The sequence below is a fragment of the Ornithorhynchus anatinus genome, chromosome 1 (assembly GCF_004115215.2).
Source record: "Ornithorhynchus anatinus isolate Pmale09 chromosome 1, mOrnAna1.pri.v4, whole genome shotgun sequence".
NCBI classification, from domain to species: Eukaryota; Metazoa; Chordata; class Mammalia; order Monotremata; family Ornithorhynchidae; genus Ornithorhynchus; species Ornithorhynchus anatinus.
In genome coordinates this window covers 72918257-72942743 of record NC_041728.1, presented here as the reverse complement: position 1 = coordinate 72942743, position 24487 = coordinate 72918257, and the positions used below count along the sequence as shown (strand labels likewise).

Sequence of the window (24487 nt, the reverse complement as noted above, 5' to 3'; positions counted from 1 at the left end):
TTCTTGCCATTCCAAGAATTTAGTTAGTGTTGCAGTGCACAAAATGATCAAAAGTAAAAAAAAATGAAACATTTTCTGAAGGATGTAATCAGATTTAAATGCTATAGATAATCAAAATGTATAAACAGCTTAATTTACTTATCTTACATTTAACTCTATTCTGGCTCTTTCAGTCTCATGCTCCACCCCTGTGCTTTTTGGAGGAGAAAGGACAACTTAATAGAATTCCATACTCTCCAATGAAGCTAGAATTCCTCCTGGTTTAAGCAGAGACTCACTGTCTGGATGCAGAGGCTTCCACAGTCCCTGGTAGCACTGTGTCCATCCATGGCTCAAAGCAACGGCCAGGGAACAGCCATGTAGGAAGTCCACTCTACTGGGCAGTCTTCATGACATCCTCATTGCAAGGGTACAGCTGGTGGCCAGACCCCAGCCATGCTCTGGAAGGAGCAGTGACAGACACAAGGCCAATTCTCTATAGTGTTTCAAAGTGATTCAACCAACCAATCAAAACTATTTATTGAACTCTTACTCTGTGCTTAGCACTTAACTAAATGCTTGGGAAAATGCAATACAATAGTGTTGGTAGACATGATTCCTGACCCAATGAGTTTACAATATACAAAGAAGAGACAGACGTTAAATTATAATTAGGGGAAATAGTAGAATATGAGGATATGTATACAAGTGCTTTGGGGCTGGAGCAAGTATTAAAGTGCTTAGGGATCCACAGCCAAGTGTATAGATGAGGGTGGATAAAGGAAATGAGGGTTTATTCAAGCAAGACCAAGCCCATATGAATTCTTGGGAAAATACATTTTCCTTTGCAGATATGGGGCAGTCTATTCTCCATCTTTGCCTGGAAAAATCATTCAAATTATAATTTATCAGCAATTTATTCATTTATATTAATTTCTACCCCCCCCAGGTTGTAAGTTAAAATCTGCCCTTTCCTGTCCATCCAAACTGGTACCACATTAATGTAATCACTCATCCTATCCCGGACTGGATTACTGCATCAGTCTCTTTGCTGACCTCCCAGCCACCTGTCTCTTCCTCATTCCAGTCCATACTTCATACTTCACTCTGCTGTCCAGGTCATTTTTCTACAAAAATGTTCACGACTTGTCATCTCCAGTGATTGCCCATCCACCTTTGCATCACACAAAAACTCCTCACCTTGGCTTTAAAACACTCCACCACCTTGCCCCCTCCTAACTTGTCTTGCCACACTCCTTCTTGAACCCAGCCCACACACTTCACTCCTGTAATATTATCCTTCTCACTGTGCCTTGGTCTCACCTGTCCTCTGCTGACCCATGGCCCACGTCCTGCCTCTGGCCTGGAATGCCCTCCCTATTTAAATATGACAGACATTTACTCTCCCCTCCTTCAAAGCTTATTGGAGCACATCTCCTCCAAGAAGTCTTCCCAGACTCGGCCCCCCATTTCCTCTTCTCCTATTCCCTTCTGTGTCACCCTGACTTGCTCCCTTTGTTTTTACCCCCTTCCAGCCCCTCAGCACTTATGTATGTATCTTTAATTTCTGTATTTGTACTGATTTCTGTCTTCCGCCTCTAGGCTGTAAGCTCATTATGGGCAGGGAATGTTTATGTTTACTATTGTATTGTTACTTTTCCAAGAGCTTAACACAGTGTTCTGCACACAGTAAGCCTTCAAATATATGAATGAATGAGTTGAATAAATGAATGAATATGCTCACTGTGGACAGGGAATGTGCATCTGTTATATTACTATATTGTATTCTCCCATGCACAAAGTACAGTGCTCTGCTCACAGTAATAGCTCAGTGAATATGATTGACTGATTGATTGATTGGGAGCTTTGAATCCTGTTTTGCAGGTCGCAGCAGGAGCCAGTGAGGTATCTGTGTTTGGGGCAGCCTCTGAATCCTTCAGCAGAAAGAATATTAACTGCTCCATTGGCGAAAGCATGGACAAGTTTGAAGCAGTCATTAAATCGGCAAGACACATGAATATACCAGTGCGAGGGTATTTACGAAACTTTGCAAGCAATTGCATTTTATAAGCCACAACTTGCTTTTTTTAAATTCTTTTGTCATTTAAACAAATCTTAGGTACTTGAAATTGTGCTTTTCTCCAAGACCTCCTTGGGCCTTGATAATGATAACTGTGCAATTCTTAAGTGCTTACTATCTGGCAGATATTGTATTAAGCACTGTGGTAGATACAAGCAAATCAGGTTGGACACAGTCACTGTCCCACCTGGGGTTCACAGTCTTAATCCCCATTTTACAGATGAGGTCACACAGCAAGCTAATGGGGAGCCGGGATTAGAACCCCGGTCCTTCTGACTCCCAGCCTCATTCTCTATCCATTAGGCCACACTGCTTCTCTTAATCTATTCTGAGAGTTGAGTTTATACTAACCATTGGCACTAAGTAATTATTGAACATCTATTGGGTTGTGTATGTATTTTAGAATATGTGGTTCTTGGCCTGTGGGTAGGATGATAATGCAGTTATGGTGAGATCCTGAGGGTGACTAACATTCCAATGTGTGACCGGAAATTCCTTCCATACTGGTCAAGGGCAAAGGATGCTGCCTTCACAGATGTTATCCTAAATCACTAGTCATTTTCATTGCTCCTCCTTGTTGTCCCATTCTTCAATTTATGGCTTAATTTATCATAAACTGAACTCTGTTCTGGCCCTTGAGTCTCATGCTGCACTATTGTGCCTCTAGGAGGAGAATTCTATTGAAATTTCATACTCTCCACTTAAACTAGACTTCTTCCTAATTTAAGAAGAGACTCACTGTCTGGGATCCAGTGGCTTCCACAGTCCCCGGCAGCACTGCATCCATCCACGGCTCAGAACAACTGTCAGGAAACAGCCATGTAGGAAGCCCAGTCTACTAGGCAGTGCTAATGATATCCTCATTAGGGAGCCATTGCTCCTCCTTGGTGTCCCAATCTTATCGAAATCCTTGCTCTAAGCAAGGCATGCATTCTTGCATTGGGTAAGAGGAGAGGAGTATTTTTGGAAATTATGATCTTAAACAGTCCCAGCCAATACGCCATCCAATACAACTAAGATGAGAGAACATAAACAATAAAACTATATGTGTTCGTGGGTCAGTTTCTAAATAGATATGTAAATTTGCATCGTATGTGGAAAACACCTCAAAGTTAACTTTGAGTTGTAGCTACTCTGTTCCTTTTTTTCCTACCAAAAAGAAAAAAAAAAAGAGGTTTCATGGAAGATGTAGAGGGTGAGCTAATCTGTATTCTGAAAAAATAGAGGAGTGGAATTTTACAGTTGGTGAGAGAGATTTTACTAGGTGGGACATTGTCTTGAAAAGGTTGAAGCAGATTTATTTGGGGACATTCCAGAACCCTGACCTGGGTAATGGCACTTCATTCTTTTTCATCCTCTCATGTCTTCCTCCCCTAATAATCCTCTAGTGTGTTTATTTTAAATGGAGAAACATAGGGTATAAAACTTGCATATTATTTAGACATTGGATTTCCATAAAGGACTTATTCGCCCCCTTACTTTCAGCCCCCTGAAAATGTGTTTTTATGGCTCCTCTCATTTTTCTGATACTGAAAGCCAAAATACTTGTCAGCTGGTCCTGCAGACCTGAGAGGTTTTGTTGTAATGTTTCTTGGATCCAGGCAGTAGAAAGGAGGCAAACAAGCTATTTCTCTCTTTATATTTGCATTTTCCTCTTATGCCTCCATGTCCCTCCATTGACTTGGTCAAGGGAAGGATGGTTTGTATAGAACCATTTTTCCCTGCTGATAGTCTTCTGGCTAACCTGGAAATATAGTGAAGTGTTGTCTTTGTATTCATATCCAGTGGTTACCTATCAACCTTCACATGACACAAAACTCCTCACTCTTGGCTTCAAAGCTCTCCATCACCTGGGCCCCTCCTACCTCACCTCCCTTCTCTCCTTCTACAGCCACCCTGTACACTCCGCTTCTCTGCGGCTTACATCCTCTCGGCCCCTCCTTCTTGCCTGTCCTGCCGTCCACCCCTGGCCCATGTCCTACCACTGACCTGGAATGCCCTCCCTCCTCCTATCCGCCAAACTAACTCTCTTCCCCTCTTCAAAGCCCTACTGAGAGTTCTCCTCCAGGAGGCCTTCCCAGACTGAGCCCTCTCTTTCCCTCTGCCCCTCCTCCCCTCCCCATTCCCCCTACTCCCTCCCTCTGTTCTACCCCCTTCCCCTCCCCACAACACTGAGCATATTTGTATATATCATTTACTACTCTATTTTATTAATGATGTGTATCTATCTATGATTCTATGTATCTTGATGGTATTGATGCCTACTTGTTTTGTTTTATTGTCTGTCTCCCCCTTTTAGACTGTGAGCCTGTTGTTGGGCAGGGATTGTCTCTATCTGTTCCCGAAATGTGCATTCCAAGTGCTTAGTACAGTGCTCTGCACACAGTAACCACTCAATAAATATGATTGAATGAATGAATGAATCATGATGAGCCTGAATACAAAAGCTGACAAAAATCTCTCCTTGGAGCCAAACCCTGAGACCCAGAACCAGGGAATGAGATCAGCAACAAATGGGCATTTTCGCATGTTCTACCTACCAGATAGCAGTTAAGGCACTGGGCATGGGAAGATGAATTTACTAAGACTGGCACTGGATGAACACAAATGATTTATAAATAAAAAGTCTACTTTCAGCAAAACCAACAACACCATGTAGCATTGGTTAACATTTACTATGTGCCAGGCACTATACTACTACTAATAATAATGATGGTATTTGTTAAGCGCTTACTATGTGCAGAGCACTGTTCTAAGTGCTGGGGTAGACACAGGGGAATCAGGTTGTCCCACCTGGGGCTTACAGTCTTAATCCCCATTTTACAGATGAGGTAACTGCAGCACAGAGAAGTGAAGTGACTTGCTCACAGTCACACAGCTGACAAGTGGCAGGGCCAGGATTCGAACCCATGACCTCTGACTCCAAAGCCCGTGCTCTTTCCACTGAGCCACGCTGCTTCTCTACCACTGGGGTAGATACAAGCAACTTAGGTTAGACACAGTCCATGTCCCATATGGGACTCACAGTATCAATACCCATTTTACAGATGAGGGAATTCAGGCATTGAGAAGTTATGTGACCTGCTCGAGGTCACACAGCAGACCAAGGAGGAGCCAGGATTAACCCAGGTCTTTCTGAATCCCAGACCTGTGCTCTATCAATTAGGCAACACTGCTTCCCATTTCAATATTCAGATTCAGATCTTCATTTTGGTGCACCATTAGAAGTAAAGAACATGCATTCAATCATGCAATCAATAGGCATTTATTGAGCACTTGCTGTGTGCAAAGCACTGTACTAAGCACTTAAGGGAGTACAATATAAAAAAGATGGTAGACATGATACCTGCCCATTAGGAGTTTATAATCTAGATGAGGAGACAGACATTAAAGTAAATTATAAATAAGGAAAATGGCAGAGTGTAAGGATATGTATATATTGCTGTGGGGCTGGAGATGGGGTGAATATTATGGGCTTAAGGGGTATAGATCCAAACGTATAGACAATGCAAAGGGGAAAGCAAGTAGGAGAAAGGACATAGAGAATGCCTCTTGAGAAGGTGTAATTCTAGGTTGGCTTTGAAGGTGGGGAGAGTGGTAAATTTTAGGATATGAATAGGAAGTAGTTCCAGGCCACAGGGAGGATATAGACAATGAATCAGTGGTGAGGTAAATGAGATCAAAGTAAAATAACTAGGTTGGCAATGGAGGAGCAAAGTGTGTGGGTTACGATGTAGTCGGAGTTCAGTGAGATAAGGGAGAAATGCAAAAGCTGATTGAGTGCCTTCAGTCAATCTGTTAATCATATTTATTGAGGGTTTACTGTGTGTACTAAGCACTAGGAAGAGTATAACACAATAATATAACAGACACATTCCCTGCCAACAAAGAGCTTGCAATCTAAAGTTGAAGACAGACATGAATATATAAAAAAATAAATCATGGATATGTGCATAAGGGCTAGGGGGATGAGTGGTGAATAAAAGGAATGAGTCAGGGTGATGCAGAAGGGAGTGAGAAAAAGGGGAAGAAGGCTTAGTGAGGGAAGGCCTTATGGAAATGTGCCTTCAGTAATTATCTGTCAGATATGAAAGGGGTGGGCATTACAGTCCAGAAGTAAGACATGGGCAAGAGGTTAGTGGCAAGATAGATGAGATTGAGGTACAGTGAGTAGGTTGGCATTAGAGGAGCGAAGTGTGTGGACTGGGTTGTAGTAGGAGAGTAGTGAGGGGAGATAGGAGGGGGCAAGGTGATTAAGTGCTTTAAAGTCAATGGTAAACAGTTCCTGTTTGATGCAGAGGTGGATGGACAACTACTGGAGATCCTTGAGGAGGGGGCAAGCATGGTCTGAATGTTCTTCTACAAAAATGATCTGGGCAGCAGAGTGAAATGTGGACTGAATTGAAGATAGACAGGAAACAGGGAGGTAGGCAAGGAGTTTGATACAGTAATCAAGTTGGGATAAGTGCTTGGTTTAGCATGTTAGCTCTTCATATGGTGAGGAAAGGATGGATTTTGGCAATATTGTGAAGTTGAACCTAAGGGATTTAGTGATAGATTGAATGTGAGGGTTGAATGAGAGAGAGGAGTCAAAGATAATGCCAAGGTGATGTGCTAGTGAGACAGGAAGGATAGGGATGTTGGTGTCACTACAGAGATTGGAAAGTCAGGAGTTTGGGTGGGAAGATAAGGAATTCTACTTTGGACTTGTTAAGGTTTGAGGTGTTATCAGTACAACCAAGTAGAGATGTCTTGAAATCAGGAGGAAATGTGGGAGTGGGAAAGTGTTTTGATAAGGTGCATGGAAATGGGGTCAGATGCACAGGTGGTGGGGGTAGATTATGAGAGAAGGCAGGAGATTTTTAGAGATACTGATAGGTAGGATGAGAAAATTGGAGAAGGGGCAGGAGGAGGGAGGAACTGGAGAGGAGCAGGGGATAGTCTAGAGAGATTGTGCCTGATCATTTAAATTTTCTCAATAAAGCAGGTAGCCTGGTCATTAAGGGTGAGAGACAGAAGCAGGAGTACGGGGGATTTGAGAAGGGAGTGAAACATCTGGAATAACCGGCAAGGACAATGGCCAGAATATTAGTAAGGATGGATAAATAATTTTTACCAGGCAGAAGACAGGGCAGAGTTAAAGCACACAAGGATGAACTTGAGGTGAAGGAAGTCAGTCTGTTATCTAGATTTCCTCCAACAGCCTCTGCACCTCATTCACAGGAATGAAGGAAGCAAACTGTGGAAGTGTACCACGGGTTAGTGGTACAAGATTGACGAAGGGTTAGAGGAGTGAGTGCATTGAGTTTAGTAGAGTGGTGTTGAGGATGTCAATTTGGTTATTAAGGGAAGGTAGTTTCAGTATGGAGGCTTAATGAGGCATGATGACTTGAGAAAATTGGATGGGGTCCAAAGATTGGGTGTCCCTGTGGGGGAATAGGACAGATTTGCAGGGGGTTGTGTGAGAGAGAAGGCAATTGAGGAGGTGGTGGCTGGATGGAGTTAGTAAGGGTAGAGATTATCCAGTGATTAGAGATGACACACATCTCTAGTGTGTGTCAAAGTGGGTAAATGGGAGAACTGGGGTGGAGCAGAAGATAGGTAGAGTGGAGGAGTGGTAAAAAGCAGGTAGCTGAAGTGTCATCAGGAACAACTATGTGGATTTTGAAGTCCCCAGGGATCTGTGTAGGGATGGAGAAAGAGACAGAATATGAGAAAAGAATCAAAATGGTTAAAAAAATTGGATGTGCACCCTGGTGGGGTGGGGGGCAGTAGGTGACCATGACTAGCATCTGGAATGGGTGGTAGAGGCTGATGATATAGATTTCAAAGGAAGGGAAAGAGAGAAATGGGAAGGTGGAATGGTGCGAAAGTGACCTTGGGAATTGAGAAGTAAACCAACTCCTCCCCTTTTCCCAGTGAGTCTTGGGGAGTAAGTGAAGGTGAGACCCCCTCTAGAGAGGGCATCAGGGAAGACTGTCTCATCTGGGGAGAGCCAGATTTCAGTGATGGCAAGGAGGAGCAGTGATTGGGTCAGGAACAGGTCAAGGATGAAGGGGAGCTTTCCTATAATGGAGTGGAGGTTCCACAGGATTTGGAACTGTTTGTCTGAGGCTGTTGTTGAAAGGAGGGCGTTCTATGGGGAGGATGGCATGAGGGGTGGGGAAGGGTCAGATAGGAGTGAATGAGTTTCTATTTGATGCATGCTTGGATGAGCAACCATTGGAGGTTTTTGAAGAGTGGGAAGAAGAAATGGATTGAATGCTTTTTCTAGAAAAAGTGATCTGGGAGCACAGTGAAGTTTGGACTGGAGAGGGGAGAGTTTGATGCAGTAGTCAAGGCAGGATATGATAAGTGGTTGGGGCTGCATCCTTGCAGTTTGGATGGAGGAGAAAGGACAGATTCTAGAGATACTGCAAAGGTAAAACTGACAGGATTTGCTGACATTGAATATGTGGATTGAATAAGAGAGATCAGTTGAGGAAAATGCCAAAGATATGGGTTTGTAGTAATAATAATAAATGTGATATTTGTTAAACACTTATGTGCCAAGCACTGTACTAAGCCCTGGGGTAGGTACAGGCAAATTAGTTTGTACACAGCCCTGTCCCACGTGGGGCTCACAGTCTCAATCCCCATTTTACAAATGACATAACGGAGGCATAGACAAGAGAAATGACGTGCCCAAGGTCACACAGCAGACATATGGTGGACTCGGGATTAGAACCCATGACCTTCATTCTGACTCTCATGCTTGTGCTCTATCCACTATTTCATGCTGCTTCTCATGTTGCTTTGTGATAAAGGCTGGATGATGGTGTTGTCTAAAGTAATGGGAAAGTCTCGGGGAGGACAGGTTTTGGGTAGGAGGATAGGGATTTTTGTTTTGGACATTTTAAGTTCGAGGTGCCTGTGAAGGATCCAAGTAGAATTGTCCTGAAGGCAAGAGGAAATTGAGACTAGAGAAAGAGAGAGGTCAGGGCTGGAGAGGTAGATTTGGGAATCATTAGCATCACAATAGAAGCATCAGCAACAAGATCCTGGCCAAAGTACCTCTGGGTCAGTCAATGAAGAATCATCCATCCATCCTCTCACAGTGACAGTATAGCTTCAAAGGTAAAACCTGTTACAGCATAGCAAAGTGCATATGATCTTGCAGCTTGTCAGATACTGCTTCCTGTATCAAGGATTCTAAGTGATTTTCATGACCCCACAGAAGTATTTGACACCAGGAAACTAGACTCAGGAAACTGGTTAGTAAATTTAATGGGCTTGAAGAGTTCATTAACATTTTTGAGACTAGCTCATGACAGCAGGCATGTTCTATCAGAGGTGGGGACCTCCATTTCACTCCATTCCCCATCACTAATGGGGTAAAGTAGGGGGATGAAGTAAGTCTAGTCCTACTAAATAGATTCTATGCATCCATGCTTGTGGATGTAGCAAGAGGCCTAGATGCGGATATTAGAAGAGAATACAGTTCCTTTCTGAAGCACTTCCAAATCAATAGGCTTTGAGTATCATCCAAAGTCCCAAACACAGCCCCACGCATTGCTAAATACAATCCGACTGTGCTCTAGAGGCTTAATGGTGGTATTTGTTAAGTTCTTACTATGTGCCAGATGCTGTACTAATCTCTGGGATCAATATAAGCAAATCAGATTCGATACAGTCCCTGTCCCAGATGAGGTTCACAGTCTTAATCCCCATTTAACAGATGAGGCATGCATCCCAGATGAGATGCAAATTTGCTTTCCCAATCCAATGATATGTTATGGGTTACCAACACTGTAAAGAAAACTAAGGTGATTTATCAACTGGCACAAGTTAAGCCACACCCTCAACCAAAAATGTATATCATCAATACAAATTGAGGGACAGGGACTGTGTCCAACCTGGGTACCATGTATCTACCCCAATGCTTACTACAGTGTGTGGCACATAGCAGGCACTTAATGAATACCACAGTTATTATTATTAGAAAATGGAATCAAGAAAGCAAGCATTTTCACTGGGAGGCTGTCAAAGGGTTGTGGCAGTGTGATAATAAGCCCCAGACTAAACTTCAGGTCTACAGAGTGGTAGTGCTTTTCACTTTCTCTTGGTTTTTGAGATCTGGACTTTCCACAGATGCCACAGCTGACTTTATAAAGATTTCCATCAATGCCACTTAGTGTTCATACTTAACATGCAATGAAAGAACAGGATAGTAAAAAACAAAGTCCATTTCCTAGTATTGAAGCTATATTCACCTCAACACAGTTCCTCTGGATGGGACATGTGAGGAGAGCAAGACAAAAGTAATTTATATGGTGAGGTGAAATTGGGAAACTGAAGGCAAGAGGGGCAGAACCATCACCTTAAGGAAACACTAAATAAAAGATTCTCACATTACTGCATTTCAGCTGAAAATTGGCTGTCCAACATAGCACACCAACCAAGAAAGAAGTGGATCTACTCTATCAGACAGTTTTAAGAATCCTGACACAAGGAAGCAGAAGTGAAAACTGGCAGTTACTACAAGTAATAACTGTACAACTGCAACTCTCACTTTTGCCTCTTCATCCACACACGTACTAATAGGTGAATTCCACAATTAGTGGCATATTTTTTGAGTATGAAGGAACTTTTATTTAGATAGAGATCTGTGTTTTCATTGCAAAGTTTTGACATTTTCATCACCCACTTCCTCTATGTCCATTCCTTTTGTGTATTTTTCCTTCTTTTAAATTGTATTAGGTTATTTTCTTTTCATTAACCCCCTATTTCTTGAGCCCAGATTCCACCCTTTCGATTTTGGTTATTCTCCCTATACCATAGTCTGCAAATCTCCCGTGGGCATCTACAGTGGGATTTGGGAGGGTTTGGTTATTTCAGCAGGTTTTCATTGAGAATTTGAGGGCCTCTTGTACATTTCTGCCAAGTGGGTGCTCAGGGCTGAGCCTCTCCATCAGTGGTCCTGGATTACACTCTTCCTTTCAGCCATCTGTCTTACTTTGAGCTCTTCTGGACCAAGCCCAAGCTACTGAATTACATCAAAGTCCCTAATAGTTGTTTTCCAGAGGTGGGAGTTCTGCTAAATAAAAGTACCTGCAGTTGTACTCTAAATAAATTTTTATAAGCTCAGAGATGTGAGAGGCAATGAACATAATTTTTGCACTTTGTTGGGCTAATTTTTCTAGTGGAAGGAATTCTTTGAAAATAGAATGTTCAACCTTTTCTTTTTCGCACCTTATTATAGCAGTTTTTTTTTAGGAAATCCAGAATAAAATTCAAGTGTCACTTTACTTGTTACTAAGAAGTTAAAATTAGCCAAGGTTCTGTATAAAGGGCATCTTATGTAGATTGCCATATGGATGTTTTCCTGTTTTTAAAACTTTATTCGAAAATTGTATGTATTTTTAGGAGATTAGTTAAGTAACATTTTGAAGTGTATTTGAAAAATGCTTTTTTTTTCTTTAACATAGGGTTCAAATTTCACTTCATATTTTTCCTGGCAATCTAGAATTCACATAGTCAGTGTAAATCATTGGCCATTGGTGGATCTTGTAAAAAATGTTCAGTTGAAACCAAAGTTAAAGCTTCAGCATGTCTTGCTGTTGCAACAGCTGCATCAACATGTACTTGATCATCATCCAGAAAATTTATGCCGTCAGCTGTCAGGTTTAAAGTCTATAAAGAAGTACACATTTTCTAAATGTTTACCGAAACTGTTTAAATGTTTATAAAAAAGAAAATGTGCATATGGTCTAAATAGTAGCTTTTATTAGAGCCATAAAGTCTATTGTTTGAGATATATGTATACACACACACACACGCGCTTTTTGTACATGAACGAAACTTCAGATAACATCTGGGATGCATTCCTCAAAAAATCCTGTGCCAAATCAGTATTATAAAATGTGTGGTCAGCTAACTACTACTACACATACTTTGTACATGAAACGGCATTGAAGTGTCTACAGTAAAAGCTTCATTCTTTAATGTGTAATTCAGGTGACATTTTTGAAAACCCCTGTTATTTTTTCCAGCAGTTTTCTAAATTGAAAAAGACAGACAGAGGAAAAATGAAAAGTGCATAATAAATGCATTTATATATGCATAGTATATATAGTTGTTTTTCATCTTGGAAGAAAATGTTACTGATGGTGGAATTCACCTATTAGGGCACTGTGCATGATGGAGCGCTAAGATACAAGTCCCAGCCACATTGTGCACACATAATAATGGTTTGTTCCTCGTTGTGCTGTCATGTTTTATGTTTAGAGTACCTGGTACCATTTTTTCTTTTACACCCTTAACTCTAAAGTGTTTCAAAGCCATCTGCTCTAAAAGAACAGCCCTTTCTTTATTGTAGTGTTCTTAATCACCTCTTGGTGGTAACATTTTGTGTATTTGGCTAGAATGCAGTTTTGAGACTTTGTTTTATTAGTAACCTTAAAACTTTTCCTTTCTCATCTTGCTTTGGGATTTTCACTTGCAATTGACCATATATCAGCTGTTTGGGGAACCTGTTGCTGTTTATTCTCCTCAAATGTGCCACCTAGTACAGCTGTGTTAAGGTGAGCATAGCTTCAATGCTAGGAGACTGACTTTGCTCTAGAATTTCATTGGTCATGGTCCTGCCTTGCCATTTGATGTTGAGTATAGCCCATGAATGATGCTGATGGAATTTCTCAAGAAGTCAAATGTAGTGTTTGGTGGAGTACGGGTCTCAGAACCATAGATAAAATTGGGCAGCAGCACTTCACCCTTCTAGATTTTTAGTTTAGTTTGGATCCTAATACCATGCTGCCCCATATTCTGTTTGACTATCTCACAAAGGAAGTTCTGGCCTACTTGATTTTTTCTCCTTTTTTTTTCTAAATGGTACATTAATCACTTACTATGTGCTGGGCACCGTACTGATCACTGGGGTAATGATGTTGGTATTTGTTAAGTGCTTACTAGGTGCCAAGCACTGTTATAAGCACTGGAGGAGATACAGGGTAATCAGGTTGTCCCACATGGGGCTCACACAGTTTTAATCCCCATTTTCAGATGAGGTAACTGAGTCACAGAGAAGTTAAGTGACTTGCCCACAGTCACACAGCTGACAAGTGGCAGAGCCAGGAATTGAACTCATGACCTCTGACTCCGAAGCCCAGGTTCTTTCCACTGAGCTAATCAAGTGGGACACAGTCATGTTCCATATGGGGCTCACAGTCTTAATCCCCAGTTTACAGATATGGTAACTGAGGCACAGAGAAGTCAACTGACAGACCCAAGGTCACAAAGCAGACAAGTGGCGGAGCAGGGTTTAGAAGCCAGGTCCTTCTGACTCCCAGGCCCCTGTTCTATCTACTAGACCATGGTGCTTCTGTTTTGTCTATAGTTATGTTAAAGATCAGGGTCTGGGTTCTGATTTGGCTCTGCCACTTGTCTTCTGGGTGTCCTTGGGCAAGTCACTTAACTTCTCTGTGCCTCAGTTACCTCATCTGTAAAATGGGGATTAAGACTGAGAAGCCCTATATGGGACAGGGACTGTGTCCAACCAAATTATCTCTTACCTACCCCAGCTCTTAGAACAGGGCCTGACTCATAGTAAGCACTCAACAAATACCATAATAATAATCATAATATGAATAATAATAATTACATTATTATTATTATTAGGGCCTTGCTGAGGCAACAGAAATCTCATCACGTTTAGATCTAGGTTTCCAATGTAGATTTTTGTATGGCTTTCCTGGTCTAGACTGATGAATCACTTTGATTTTGTTTTAGACTTATCATTCTGAAACACATAAGAGAGTTGGTGAAGCAGATAGTAAATCACTTCATATCGAAACCAATCATATGCCTACAGCAATTTTTGTTTAACTGTTTCTAGGATTTTGGGGGATGCCCAAAACTCTTTGAGTTGGAAGAGTTTCCCAGGGATGTAGAAACATATTTTAGTGCCTAATAACAATAATAATAACTGTTTTTACTATATGCCAGATACTGTACAAAATGCTGGGTTAGATACAAGATAATCAGGTTTGTCTTAATGTCCCACATGGAGCTCATAGTCTTAATCCCCATTTTACAGATGAAGCAACTGAGGCACAGAGAAGTGAAGTAGCTTGCTCAAGTTCACATAGAGGACAAGTAGTAAAGCTGGAATTAGAACCCATTACCTTCTGACTCCCAGGCCCATGCTGTATCCACTAAGCCATGCTGCTTTTCCCTGTATTTTGACTGCATCTGAACCATCGCAAGAGACTGTGTTGTCTGCACCATGTTGTGGTTCAATTATATTCTTTAATAGCCAATCCAGGAGTACTCTGACTAATCGTTTGGCAGTGAAGACTGGCAATGACTGATTGAAAAGTAATGAGGTGCCTTGATAATTATGCAATCGGATCTTTTGACTTCCTTTTGGAAGATGGTGATGACCGTGGTGTTTTCGAAATCCTGTTACATTTCCTTGATGTGCCTTATTTAGAGGAAGTGCTTGTATAAGTGCTTAAACAGATTGCCCCTTCCCATGCTTATAGTTCTCAACAGGTATGCTCCTGTGTCCAGGTGCTTTGCCATTTTTCAGGATTCTAACTGCTACATCAATTTCAATCGATCAATAGTATGTACTGAGTGCCCACTGTATGTATGTAAAATTCTATATTAAATGTTTACAAGCATGCAATAAAATTAATATATTTGATTTCAGCTCTCTTACTAGTATTTAGTAAGGGCAATAGATACTAAAAGAAATTACAGATAGGAGGGAGTAGTAGAGCATAAAGATTACATGTAACTGTGACAGGGTTGGGGATGGGGTACACTAAGTACGCAAGTCCTTAGGAGATGCAGAAGTACTGATGTGGCAGTTGTTGAGATGAGGCAATTGTAGGATGGGGAGGCAAAAGACTAATAAAGGAATGCCTCCTGGAGGATATGTGATCTAAAAAGAGGTTTGAAGATGGAGAGAGCAGTTGTCTGACAAACATGAAGGGAAAGAGATTTCCAACTGAAAGGAGGGTTTGAGCAAGAAGTTAGCACTGAATGCATTGTGAGTGAGGCCCAGTGATTTGGTTGGCTTGAGAAGAACTAAGCATATGAGTTGGCCTTTAATGAGATAAGAGTGATAAGGATTTGTGGGGTAGAGAGTTTCTTGAAGACTTTATAGCCATTAGTCATTCTTTCTGCTTGTTTTGGAAAAGACCGCACAATCATAGGAGGTTTCTGAGGAATTGGGAGGTGAGTACAGAGTAAGGCTTTAGAAGATTGGGCAACAGAGCAAACTTTGAACTGGAGAAGGGAGAAAGTGGGGGTAGAAAGGTCAGCGAGGAGGTAAACGTAATAGGATAGGATGTCGTCAGGATAGGACTAATACCTGGCCCAGCATATTTGCAGTCTGGGTCAAGAGGCAGGGGATGATTCTGGAGATGTTATAAAGGAATGATCAACAGGATTTGATGGTAGCCTGAATAAAGGTGTGGAAAAAAGGGTGGCATCAAGAAGAGGACCAAGTTTTGGAGTTGAGGAGGCTGGGGTATTGATGTAATTGTGAACTGTGATGGGAAAGATATGGGGAGGAGAGTATTTAGGAAGGCAGATGAGTACAGCCATTTTGGACGTGTTTGAGCTTGAGATGCCGTGGGACATTCGTAGACATGTCTTGAAGGCAGGAGTAAATGTGAGACTGCAAAGGCGGAGGGACGTCAAGACTTGCAAAGTAAATTTGGGAACCATCCACATACTGGTGATAGTCGAAGCCATGGGAGCACATGAACTCTCCAAGGGAGTGAGTACATATTGAGATGAGAACAGAACCCAGAATTCAACTAATAATAATAATAATAATAATTATGGTACTTGTTAAGCACTTACCATGTGCCAAGCACTGTTCCAAGTGCTGGGGTAGATAATAATGTTGGTATTTGTTAAGCGCTTACTATGTGCCGAGCACTGTTCTAAGCGCTGGGGTAGACACAGGGGAATCAGGTTGTCCCACGTGGGGCTCACAGTCTTAATCCCCATTTTACAGATGAGGGAACTGAGGCACCGAGAAGTTAAGTGACTTGCCCAAAGTCACACAGCTGGCAAGTGGCAGATCCGGGGTTCGAACCCATGACTTCTGACTCCAAAGCCCGTGCTCTTTCCAGTGAGCCACGCTGCTTCTCAGATACAAGCTAATCAGGTTGGACACAGTCCCTGTCCCACACTGGGCTCACACTCTTCATCTCTATTTAACAGATGAGGTAACCAAGGCCCAGAGAAGTTAAGTGATTTGCCCAAAGTCACACAAAAGACATGCGGCAGAGCCGGGGTTAGAACCCTGGCCCAAACTCTATCCACTCACATTTTGAGAATGAGAGGTATAGTAGGAGCTAGTGAAAGGTTGACAAGAATCAGCCAGTGAAGTTGATAGAGCACCAGAAGAGAATTGTGTCAGGAAAACAAAGGTTAGATAGCATAACAAGGAGCAGGGGGTAATCTATAGTATAAAAAGCAGTTGAGAGATCAGAGACCAAATTCTGTAAGCAGGCCTTCTTCCAGTTGTTTAGCTTCTCCTAATGCTGTGATTCTGTATCTGACCAGTTAACATCTATCAGAGCTGTTCTTCTTACAGGATGATGACTGTTGTCATCGTCATGTAGGATACTGTCATGGTCCGTGATACAATCCTTAATACAAGCCTTTATAATTGATTTTCCACCACAGTAGCTGCATTATATGGTAGAGCTGAATGAGATAGGACATATATAGAGATACCTTTTCCAGTCCCCTTTCCCATTCAGGTAAACTGGGTATTCTTAAATAGGGCTATTTTAGTCATACAGGATTATGCTGAGTAGTGCTGCTGTCTTTTCAGTGACCAATATCCTGGCTCACCTACTTGGTTAAGACTTTTGCAGGTTTGGAGGTTTGAAGTCTCCCACCATCAACAGTATTCACCATCATTAGTGAATACCACAATGATAGATACAGAGGACGTGTCAGATTAAATGTATATAAACCAGATGAGGGCACAGCAGGGTCTTCTGCTGAGACTGTGCCAATTACCTAACCAAATGTTTCATAAGGTGTGCAGTTGATTTACGGAAGATGTGGATGGCTCAGTGCAAACCATCATCACTATTAAAAAAATGAGTCAAACACCTTTTTGCTTGTATTTTATCAATGGCAATTCATAATAATATATTAATCAAATATTAACTACTGTATTGTGTAGATATTTTTCAAGATAATGAAATTCATTAATTCCCAATTCACTAGGAAATCTGGCTTCAAATGATATCTACATCCTATGTTAAATACTAAACCATTTAGGATTTACCCCATCGGTCACCAGAAACAGTTAAAACATTTTTTTAAGGATTAAAATACTCCAATCTTCAAGCATGTCAAATCTCAGTGAAAAGTACTACTAAAAAGTTTGCTATATAAGTTGGTATTAATAGGGGATCTTTATGTATTTGTTAGGAAATTAAAAAAATAAACACGTACCTATCAGTCAAAGTTACCAGTGTTATTACCCTAAAGAACATGGCCATAAAAAGATGTTGAAATGTAAGATTTAGTCATTTTGTAGCCTCAAGCTGGGCCTCATTTGACCACTGGTTGACCCACAGAAGGCCTTAGCCAGATGAATTCAATATAGTTATTGTATTTATCTTCAGACCCAAGCAAATGTATTTCTCCGATTCTTAAGAAAAAGACTAACCAAAAACATACAGGCTGTTGACTGCTCCATGTCTTCTTAAACACATGGAAAAAATGGGGATTCAGGGGAAATTGAAAAGGAATAAAAATTGCCAACTGATGAGTTAAACAGTGAAAGTAGTTAAGTATTGCTTACCCTGAATTGCCATGGGAATTATCCACCCTTTTTATTCTTATGGTATTTGCTATATGCTTACTATGTGCCAGGTTCTTTCATTCATTCATTCATGCAATCATATTTATTGAGCACTTACTGTGTGGAGAGCATTGAACTAAGTGCTTGGGAGAGTACAACATAACAATAAACAGACACATTCCTGGCCCACAATGAGCTTACAGTCTACACTGGGACAGACAGTAATATAAATAAATTTGAATTACATATATATACATAAGTGCTGTGACACTGGGAAGGAGGATGAATAAAGGGAACAAATCAAGAAAATGCAGAAGGAAGTGGATGAGAAAAGGAAGGCTTAGTCAGGAAGGCCTCTTGGGAAGCGACATGCCTTCAATCAGGCTTTGAATGCAGGGAGAGTAAATGCTCTCAAATTGAGGATGGAGGGCATTTCAGGCCAGAAGCTGGACGATGGGTGAGTGGTCAGAGGTGAGTTAGATGAGATCGAGGACAGTGAGAAGGTTAGCATAAGAAGAGTGACCAGTGGCAGGCTGGGTTCTAGTAAGAGAGTAGAGAGGGAGATAGGAGGGGGCTAGGTGATTGAGTGCTTTAAAGTCAGCAGTGAGGAGTTTCTGTTTGATGTGAAGGTGGTTTGAAAACCTCTGAAGTGTCTTGAGGAGTGGGGAAATATGTCTTGAACATTTTTGTAGAAAAATGATCCGGGCAGCAGAGTGAAATATGGACTGGAGAAACAAGAAGATGGGAGGTCAGCAAGGAGGCCGATATAAAACTCAAGGCAGGATTCATCCATTCATTCATTCAATCATATTTATTGAGTGCTTACTGTGTGCACAGTACTATTACTAAGCACTTGGGAGGGTACAATAAACTAACACATTCCCTGCCCACAATGAGTTTATAGTCTAGAGGGGGCACAAACATTAATACAAATAAATTAATTACAGATATGCATATAAGTGCTATGGGCATAAAGGGAGCAAAGTTAGGGTGGGTGGAAGGAGGATAAGTGATTGTATTAGCATGGGTAGCAGTTTAGATTGCAGAGGAAAAGGGCAGATTTTAGCTATGTTGTGAAGGTGGACATCAACAGGATTCAGTGAGGCCGAGGTTGGATAATGTTTCCAGGAGAAGGGGGTGATTGACAGTGTCGAAAGCAGTTGTTAGGTAGAGAAGGATTTTGGGGCAGAGTAGAGCTGTTGGATTTGACAGGAGATCATTGGTGACCTTTGAGAGGTGATTTCTATAGAGTCAAGGGTTGAAAGCCAGATTAGAGGGGCAGCAAAGAGAGAATTGGAGGAAAGGAATTTGAGGGAGCGAGTATAGAAAACTCGCTCATGGAGTCTGGAGAGAAATGTAGAAGGGAGATGGGGGCCTATAACTGTAGGGAGCCATGGGATCCAAGCGATGATTTTTTTTAAGATAGGAGAGATATGGGCATGTTTGAAAGCAGTGGGGGAAGAAGCCGTTGGAAAGCGAACTGTTGAAGGTAGCTGTTAGGGAGGGAAGAAGGGACAGGGAAAGTGTTTGATAAGGTGTGAGGGAATGGGGTTGGGAAAGTGTTTGGATAAGTTGTGAAGGAATGGGGTTGGTTGTGCAGGTGGAGGGGGTGGATTTTGAGAGGAGGCAGGAGATCTCCTCTAGAGATAATGCTGGGAAAGATAGGAAAGTTGAAGAAGGTCCAGGAGGTGGTTGAGGCAGGGGAATTTTAGGGGTATCATATCTGATCATGTCAGTTTTTCTTAACAAAGAAAGTGGCCAGGTCACTGGGGGCAAGGGAGGGTGAGACCGGGGAGCAGAGGGTTTGAGGTGGGAGTTAAATATCTGGAACAACTTGCCAGAGCAGTGGGCATGGGTGTCAATGAGATTGGAAAAATAATTATTCCAGGCAGAGGAGAGGGCAGAGTTAAAGCACACAGGAGAAAACATGAAGTGGATGAAGTTGGTCTGATATCTAGTTTTCCAGCAGCAGGACTTTGAGGCTTGTGCTCAAGAGCGAAGAACATAGACTGTGGAGGTGATCCAGGGCTATGGGTTAGTGGTACAAGATCAATGAAGGAATAGGGGAGAGAGTGAGTTGAGTACAGTAGAGAGGATGGTGTTGAGAAAGTCTACTTGGTCATCATGGGAAGATAATTTGGGAATGGAGGCTAAGTGGGGTATGATGAGTTGAGAAAACTGGATGGGACCAAAAAATCAGAGGTCTCTGTGAGGGAACAGTGCAGATTTATGTGGAGAAAGTGTGTGGGAGAGAAGGCAAGTGAGGAGGTTTTGATCAGAGGATTTTCAGGGTTGGTGAGGGTAGAGATTGTGCAGTGCCTAGAGATGATGAGATCGAGTGTGTGTCCAAGGTGGTGAGTAGGCGGGGTGGGATGGTTCAGGAGGTCAGTGGAGTTGAGGAGTGAGAGAAGGCAGGCAGTGGATGGGTCATCAGGAACATCTATGTGGATATTGAAGTCCTCAAGGATCAGTGTAGACAAAAAGAAAGAGAGAAAAAATGTGACAATGGGATCAAAGATTGAAGAAGTAGAGATGGGACCTGAGTAGTGATAGGACTGGTATATGACTGTTACTAGAATCTGGAGTTGGTGGTGGAGGCACATGATATGGGCTTCTAAGGAAGGAAAATAAATAGATGGGGAAGGTGGAATGGTGCAAAAAAGACATTGGGGTAAAAGAAAGAACCCAACATCTCCTCCTTTCCCAGTGAAGGGGGAAAATATGGTTGTTTGGTGGTTGTGACTGTGTAATAGTGACTGGGTCAGGGACAGGTCAATAATGAAGGGAAGCTTCCCCATGATGGAGGAGGTGTTCAATAGGCCATACTTGGTTGAGGCTAGTTGGGGATGGTTTGGAGGAGCTGGAGGGACAGCGCAAGGGATGGGGAGGGGTAGGATAAGAGTGAGTTGATGAGGGTCGGATCAGGGTGAGAGGGGTGAGGAGCGGCACTGAGACAGATTTACAGGGATGGGGCTGAGAACAAGGGTGGGGACAGGGCAGGGGGTGGGGAAGGATTGGGGCATGGGGGTGGAAGAAGTGTGGTGGACAGAGAGGACTGGGCTGGGCTGACTGGAGGGCGGGAAGATTGAAGGGTCATGGTGGGATGGGTGAAGTTGTAGTTGAGGTAAAAGACAGCAATAATAAATTAATCTGGTGATACCCTGAGTAGATGGTTGAATTGTCCAGGGGTTTGTGAGAGTGAAGAGGCCATTTTGTAGGAGAACTAAGCACAGGGTAGATGCAAGATAATCAGGACACAGTCCATGTCCCACGTGGGGCTCACAGTCTTAATCCCCAGTTTACAGGAGAGGTAATTGAGGCACAGAGAAATTAAGTGATTTGCCCAAGGTCACATGTTGGACAAGTGGCTGAGCAGGGATTAGAAACCAGGTGTTCCTGATTGCCAGGCCCATGCTCTAGCCATTAGTCTATACTGTTTCTCTTTATAATGTCAAACTTTAAATATGATTTTGTATAGACAAATGCAAAGATTTTTAGATTTGAAGTAACCTTGAGAAACACTGTGGTCTAATGAAAAGAGCACAGGGCTGATAGTCAAGAGACCTGGTTCTAATCTCGTGTCGGCCTCTGGACTGCAATGTGACCTTGTGCAAGTCACTTAAATTCTCTTTGCCTGATTTTTGAATCTGCCAAATGGAGGTAAAATAGCTGTTCTCCCTCCCCCTCAGATTGTGAGGTCCATATGGGACAAGGACAGACCGTGAGTGATCTGACTGCATTCTGTCTATCCCACCTCTAAGTGCATTTTGGCATATAGAAAGCACATCACAAATATCACCATAATTATTAATAGTATTATTATTTTTATTGTATCAATCAGATCGAAGTCCATTCGACTATTCATTTATTCATTCATTCAAGGGTATTTAGCACGTACTGAGCGCAAAGTAGTAATATAATACTAGTTCTAGTGGTAGTACCAAGATTATTTATTATTATTTTTTGCAATAACAATAATAATAATGACAAACATGGTATTTGTTAGGCACTTACTATGTGCCACACATTGTACTAAGCCCTAGGATGGTTGCAAGCAAATCGGGTTGGACACAGTCCCTCTCCACATAGGGCTCACAGTCTCAATCCCCATTTTACAGATGCGAAAACTGAGGCACAGAGAAAATAAGTGTCTTGCCCAAGGTTGCATAGCAGACTCGTGGGAGAGCCAGTATGTGCTTAATGTGTGTGAAGTAATAATGATAATAATAATTTTGGTATTTAAGTGCTTACTATGTGCCAGGCATTGGGGTTGATACAAGCAAATCAGGTTGGACACTGTCTCTGTCCCACATAGGGCTCACAGTCTCAATCCCCATTTTACAGATGAGATAATTGAGGCTCAGAGAAGTGAAGTGACTTCCCCAAGGTCACACACCAGACAGGTGGCCGAGCTGGGATTAGAACTCATGACCTCCTGACTCCCAGACCCGTGCTCTATCCACTACGCCTTGCTGCTTCTCCAGTGCTCAGTACTGTACTAAGTGCTGGGAAGGAATGCACATGTAGGAAATAGAGTCCATGTCCCTTGGGTAACTCACAATCTCACAATGAAATTAGGGAGCAGGGACTGATGACAGATACATAAGGAGAGATGAAACAAAACACAAAAGAGAGAAACAAAGGTCAATAGGGTACCATGGCTAGAGGAGATTTCAGAATCCTTACAGAACAGAGCCCACAGACACAAGCACAGCCTTGGTGAAATACCACAGCTTCAGCACTGGCTTCCACAGACTTCCTGAGGTTAGTACAGTGCTCTGCACACAGTAAGCGCTCAATAAATACAATTGAATTGAAGGAATGAGGCTTTGTGGAAGTGGTGCCAGTCTGCAGTGGCTTTTCTCTGCCTTGTCATTGTGGTGAAAGGCAGGTCAGGATGGAGGGTACTGAGTGACACTGAAGAGAGCCAGGGAGAGATCCTGTGGAGGCAGCATAGCAGTACAGTAGAGGAAGATGCTGAGGTCCCTGAAAGCCTGATGGTGGGTGGCAGATATCCAGAGGAGTCTCAGGACCCCCAGGCAGGACAGTCCCGGGGGGAGATCAGCGGTGTCCCAAGTCCACTCAGGTGGCTCATGATATTCAGGGCATGTTGGGAGCAATTCAAGTTTGTGAAGCGTTCCATGTTTTTCTCCCTCTGTTCTTACCTCTTCCCAGCCCCACAGCCCTTATGTACAGTGCTCTGCACGCAGTAAGCATTCAATAAATATGGTTGAATGAATGAAGAGGCAAGAAGCATTGGGTGGTCTCTGATGGAGAAGGTGGGGGGACAAGCAATAGCAGCTTAAGGCAATTCGCTTGCTTTGACCAGCACATAGCAGTACTCAGTAAACAAAGTAAGAGATATGGTCTTTTCCCTCGAGGAGTTTCCAACTGAAGTGAGCCAGCTAACACCAATTGGATACTTGGGTTAGAAACAACTGATAAAAATAAAAGTAATCGTAAAATGAATAAATAAATTAACAAGTAGAATAAATAAGCATATATGCACATAGGTACTAAGGGAGGCTGAAAGGATGAGAAAGGAAGATGGGGGTTAGTCAGACCATCTACTTGAACTGTGTACCCCATATGAGATATGGACTGTGATTGACCTGATTAATTTGTAGCTACCTTGGTGCTTAGAACAGTGCATGACATAGTAAGTACTTAAAAAATATCATAATTATTGTAAAACTGCTCCTTGGTGACCAAAATAAGTGAATTATAATGCTATATTGTGAGATGTGCAGATGACGTAAGAATACAAAAGCAATAATAGAGACCACACAAACAGTTGATATTGGGTCATTCTGTGTTTGTATTATAAAATTTCATTTGCTTTTATCTGCATGATAATGTGCGATTCTTTTTATTTTTTTATTCAGCTTTCTGAGTGTGCTAAAGTAGTTTGTGAGATTAGATTATCTTCGGTAACATTCTCATTCAACTCAGTTCCTCAAGAGCTTGATATTTGGTTCTTTCTGAAAATGTCAAACCACTTTTTTTTCATCACATAATTTTTGGTTTATTTAACCATACTCTCCTTGTGGTATGAACAAAATTAGGATTGCCTTTATCTAAATGGTATTTATTTGTGAGCATAAAATAATTGTTGGCTTCTCCAAATGTTATTTTGATATCTAAATGTCGATTGGAGGAAATTGCCACAAATCCTAGGAACTTAAGTGGCAAATTGCAAACAAGTTTTCTGCAGAACCTTTCCAAACTTGAATGAAAGCATGCTGGTCATTGTTAGGTCTGTCCTAAATGTTTGCTCATTCTTAAGTGTTTGTATAGAAAAGGCTTAGTGGACTGATTTTCTCAGTCACTTGACTCTCTGTTCTATCTAGTTCAGTTTTTTGTCAGGGGATAACTGTAAAGACAAATACTCTGTCAAATGATTGAGGAAAATGAATGCTGGTATTGGGTAGACTTTTTTAAAGATCATAATGTTTTCATATGGGTTCTAATCCCAGCTCTGCCACTTGTCCTTTGTGTGACCTTTGGGAAAATTTGGAAAGTCACTTCACTTCTATGGGTCTCAGTTCACTCAACTGTACCGATGTGTACAGAATAAGTGCTTAATAAATATGATTGAACTG

The 24487-nt window shown here is 41.9% G+C and overlaps 1 protein-coding gene across 7 annotated transcripts in view; it reads left to right on the top strand.

Moving 5' to 3' along the window:
• HMGCLL1 (3-hydroxymethyl-3-methylglutaryl-CoA lyase like 1) overlaps window positions 1–24487 on the top strand; it is a 181977-nt gene that overhangs the window by 54656 nt on the left and 102834 nt on the right. For 5 of the 7 annotated variants that reach the window (XM_029073980.2, XM_029073987.2, XM_029073973.2 and 2 more), the window contains one exon: window positions 1864–2012. The exons of the other annotated variants lie outside the window; for them this stretch is intronic. In XM_029073980.2, coding sequence (XP_028929813.1) covers window positions 1864–2012 — 149 coding nt within the window. The remainder of the gene's footprint in view (window positions 1–1863; window positions 2013–24487) is intronic. 7 annotated transcript variants of the gene reach the window in all.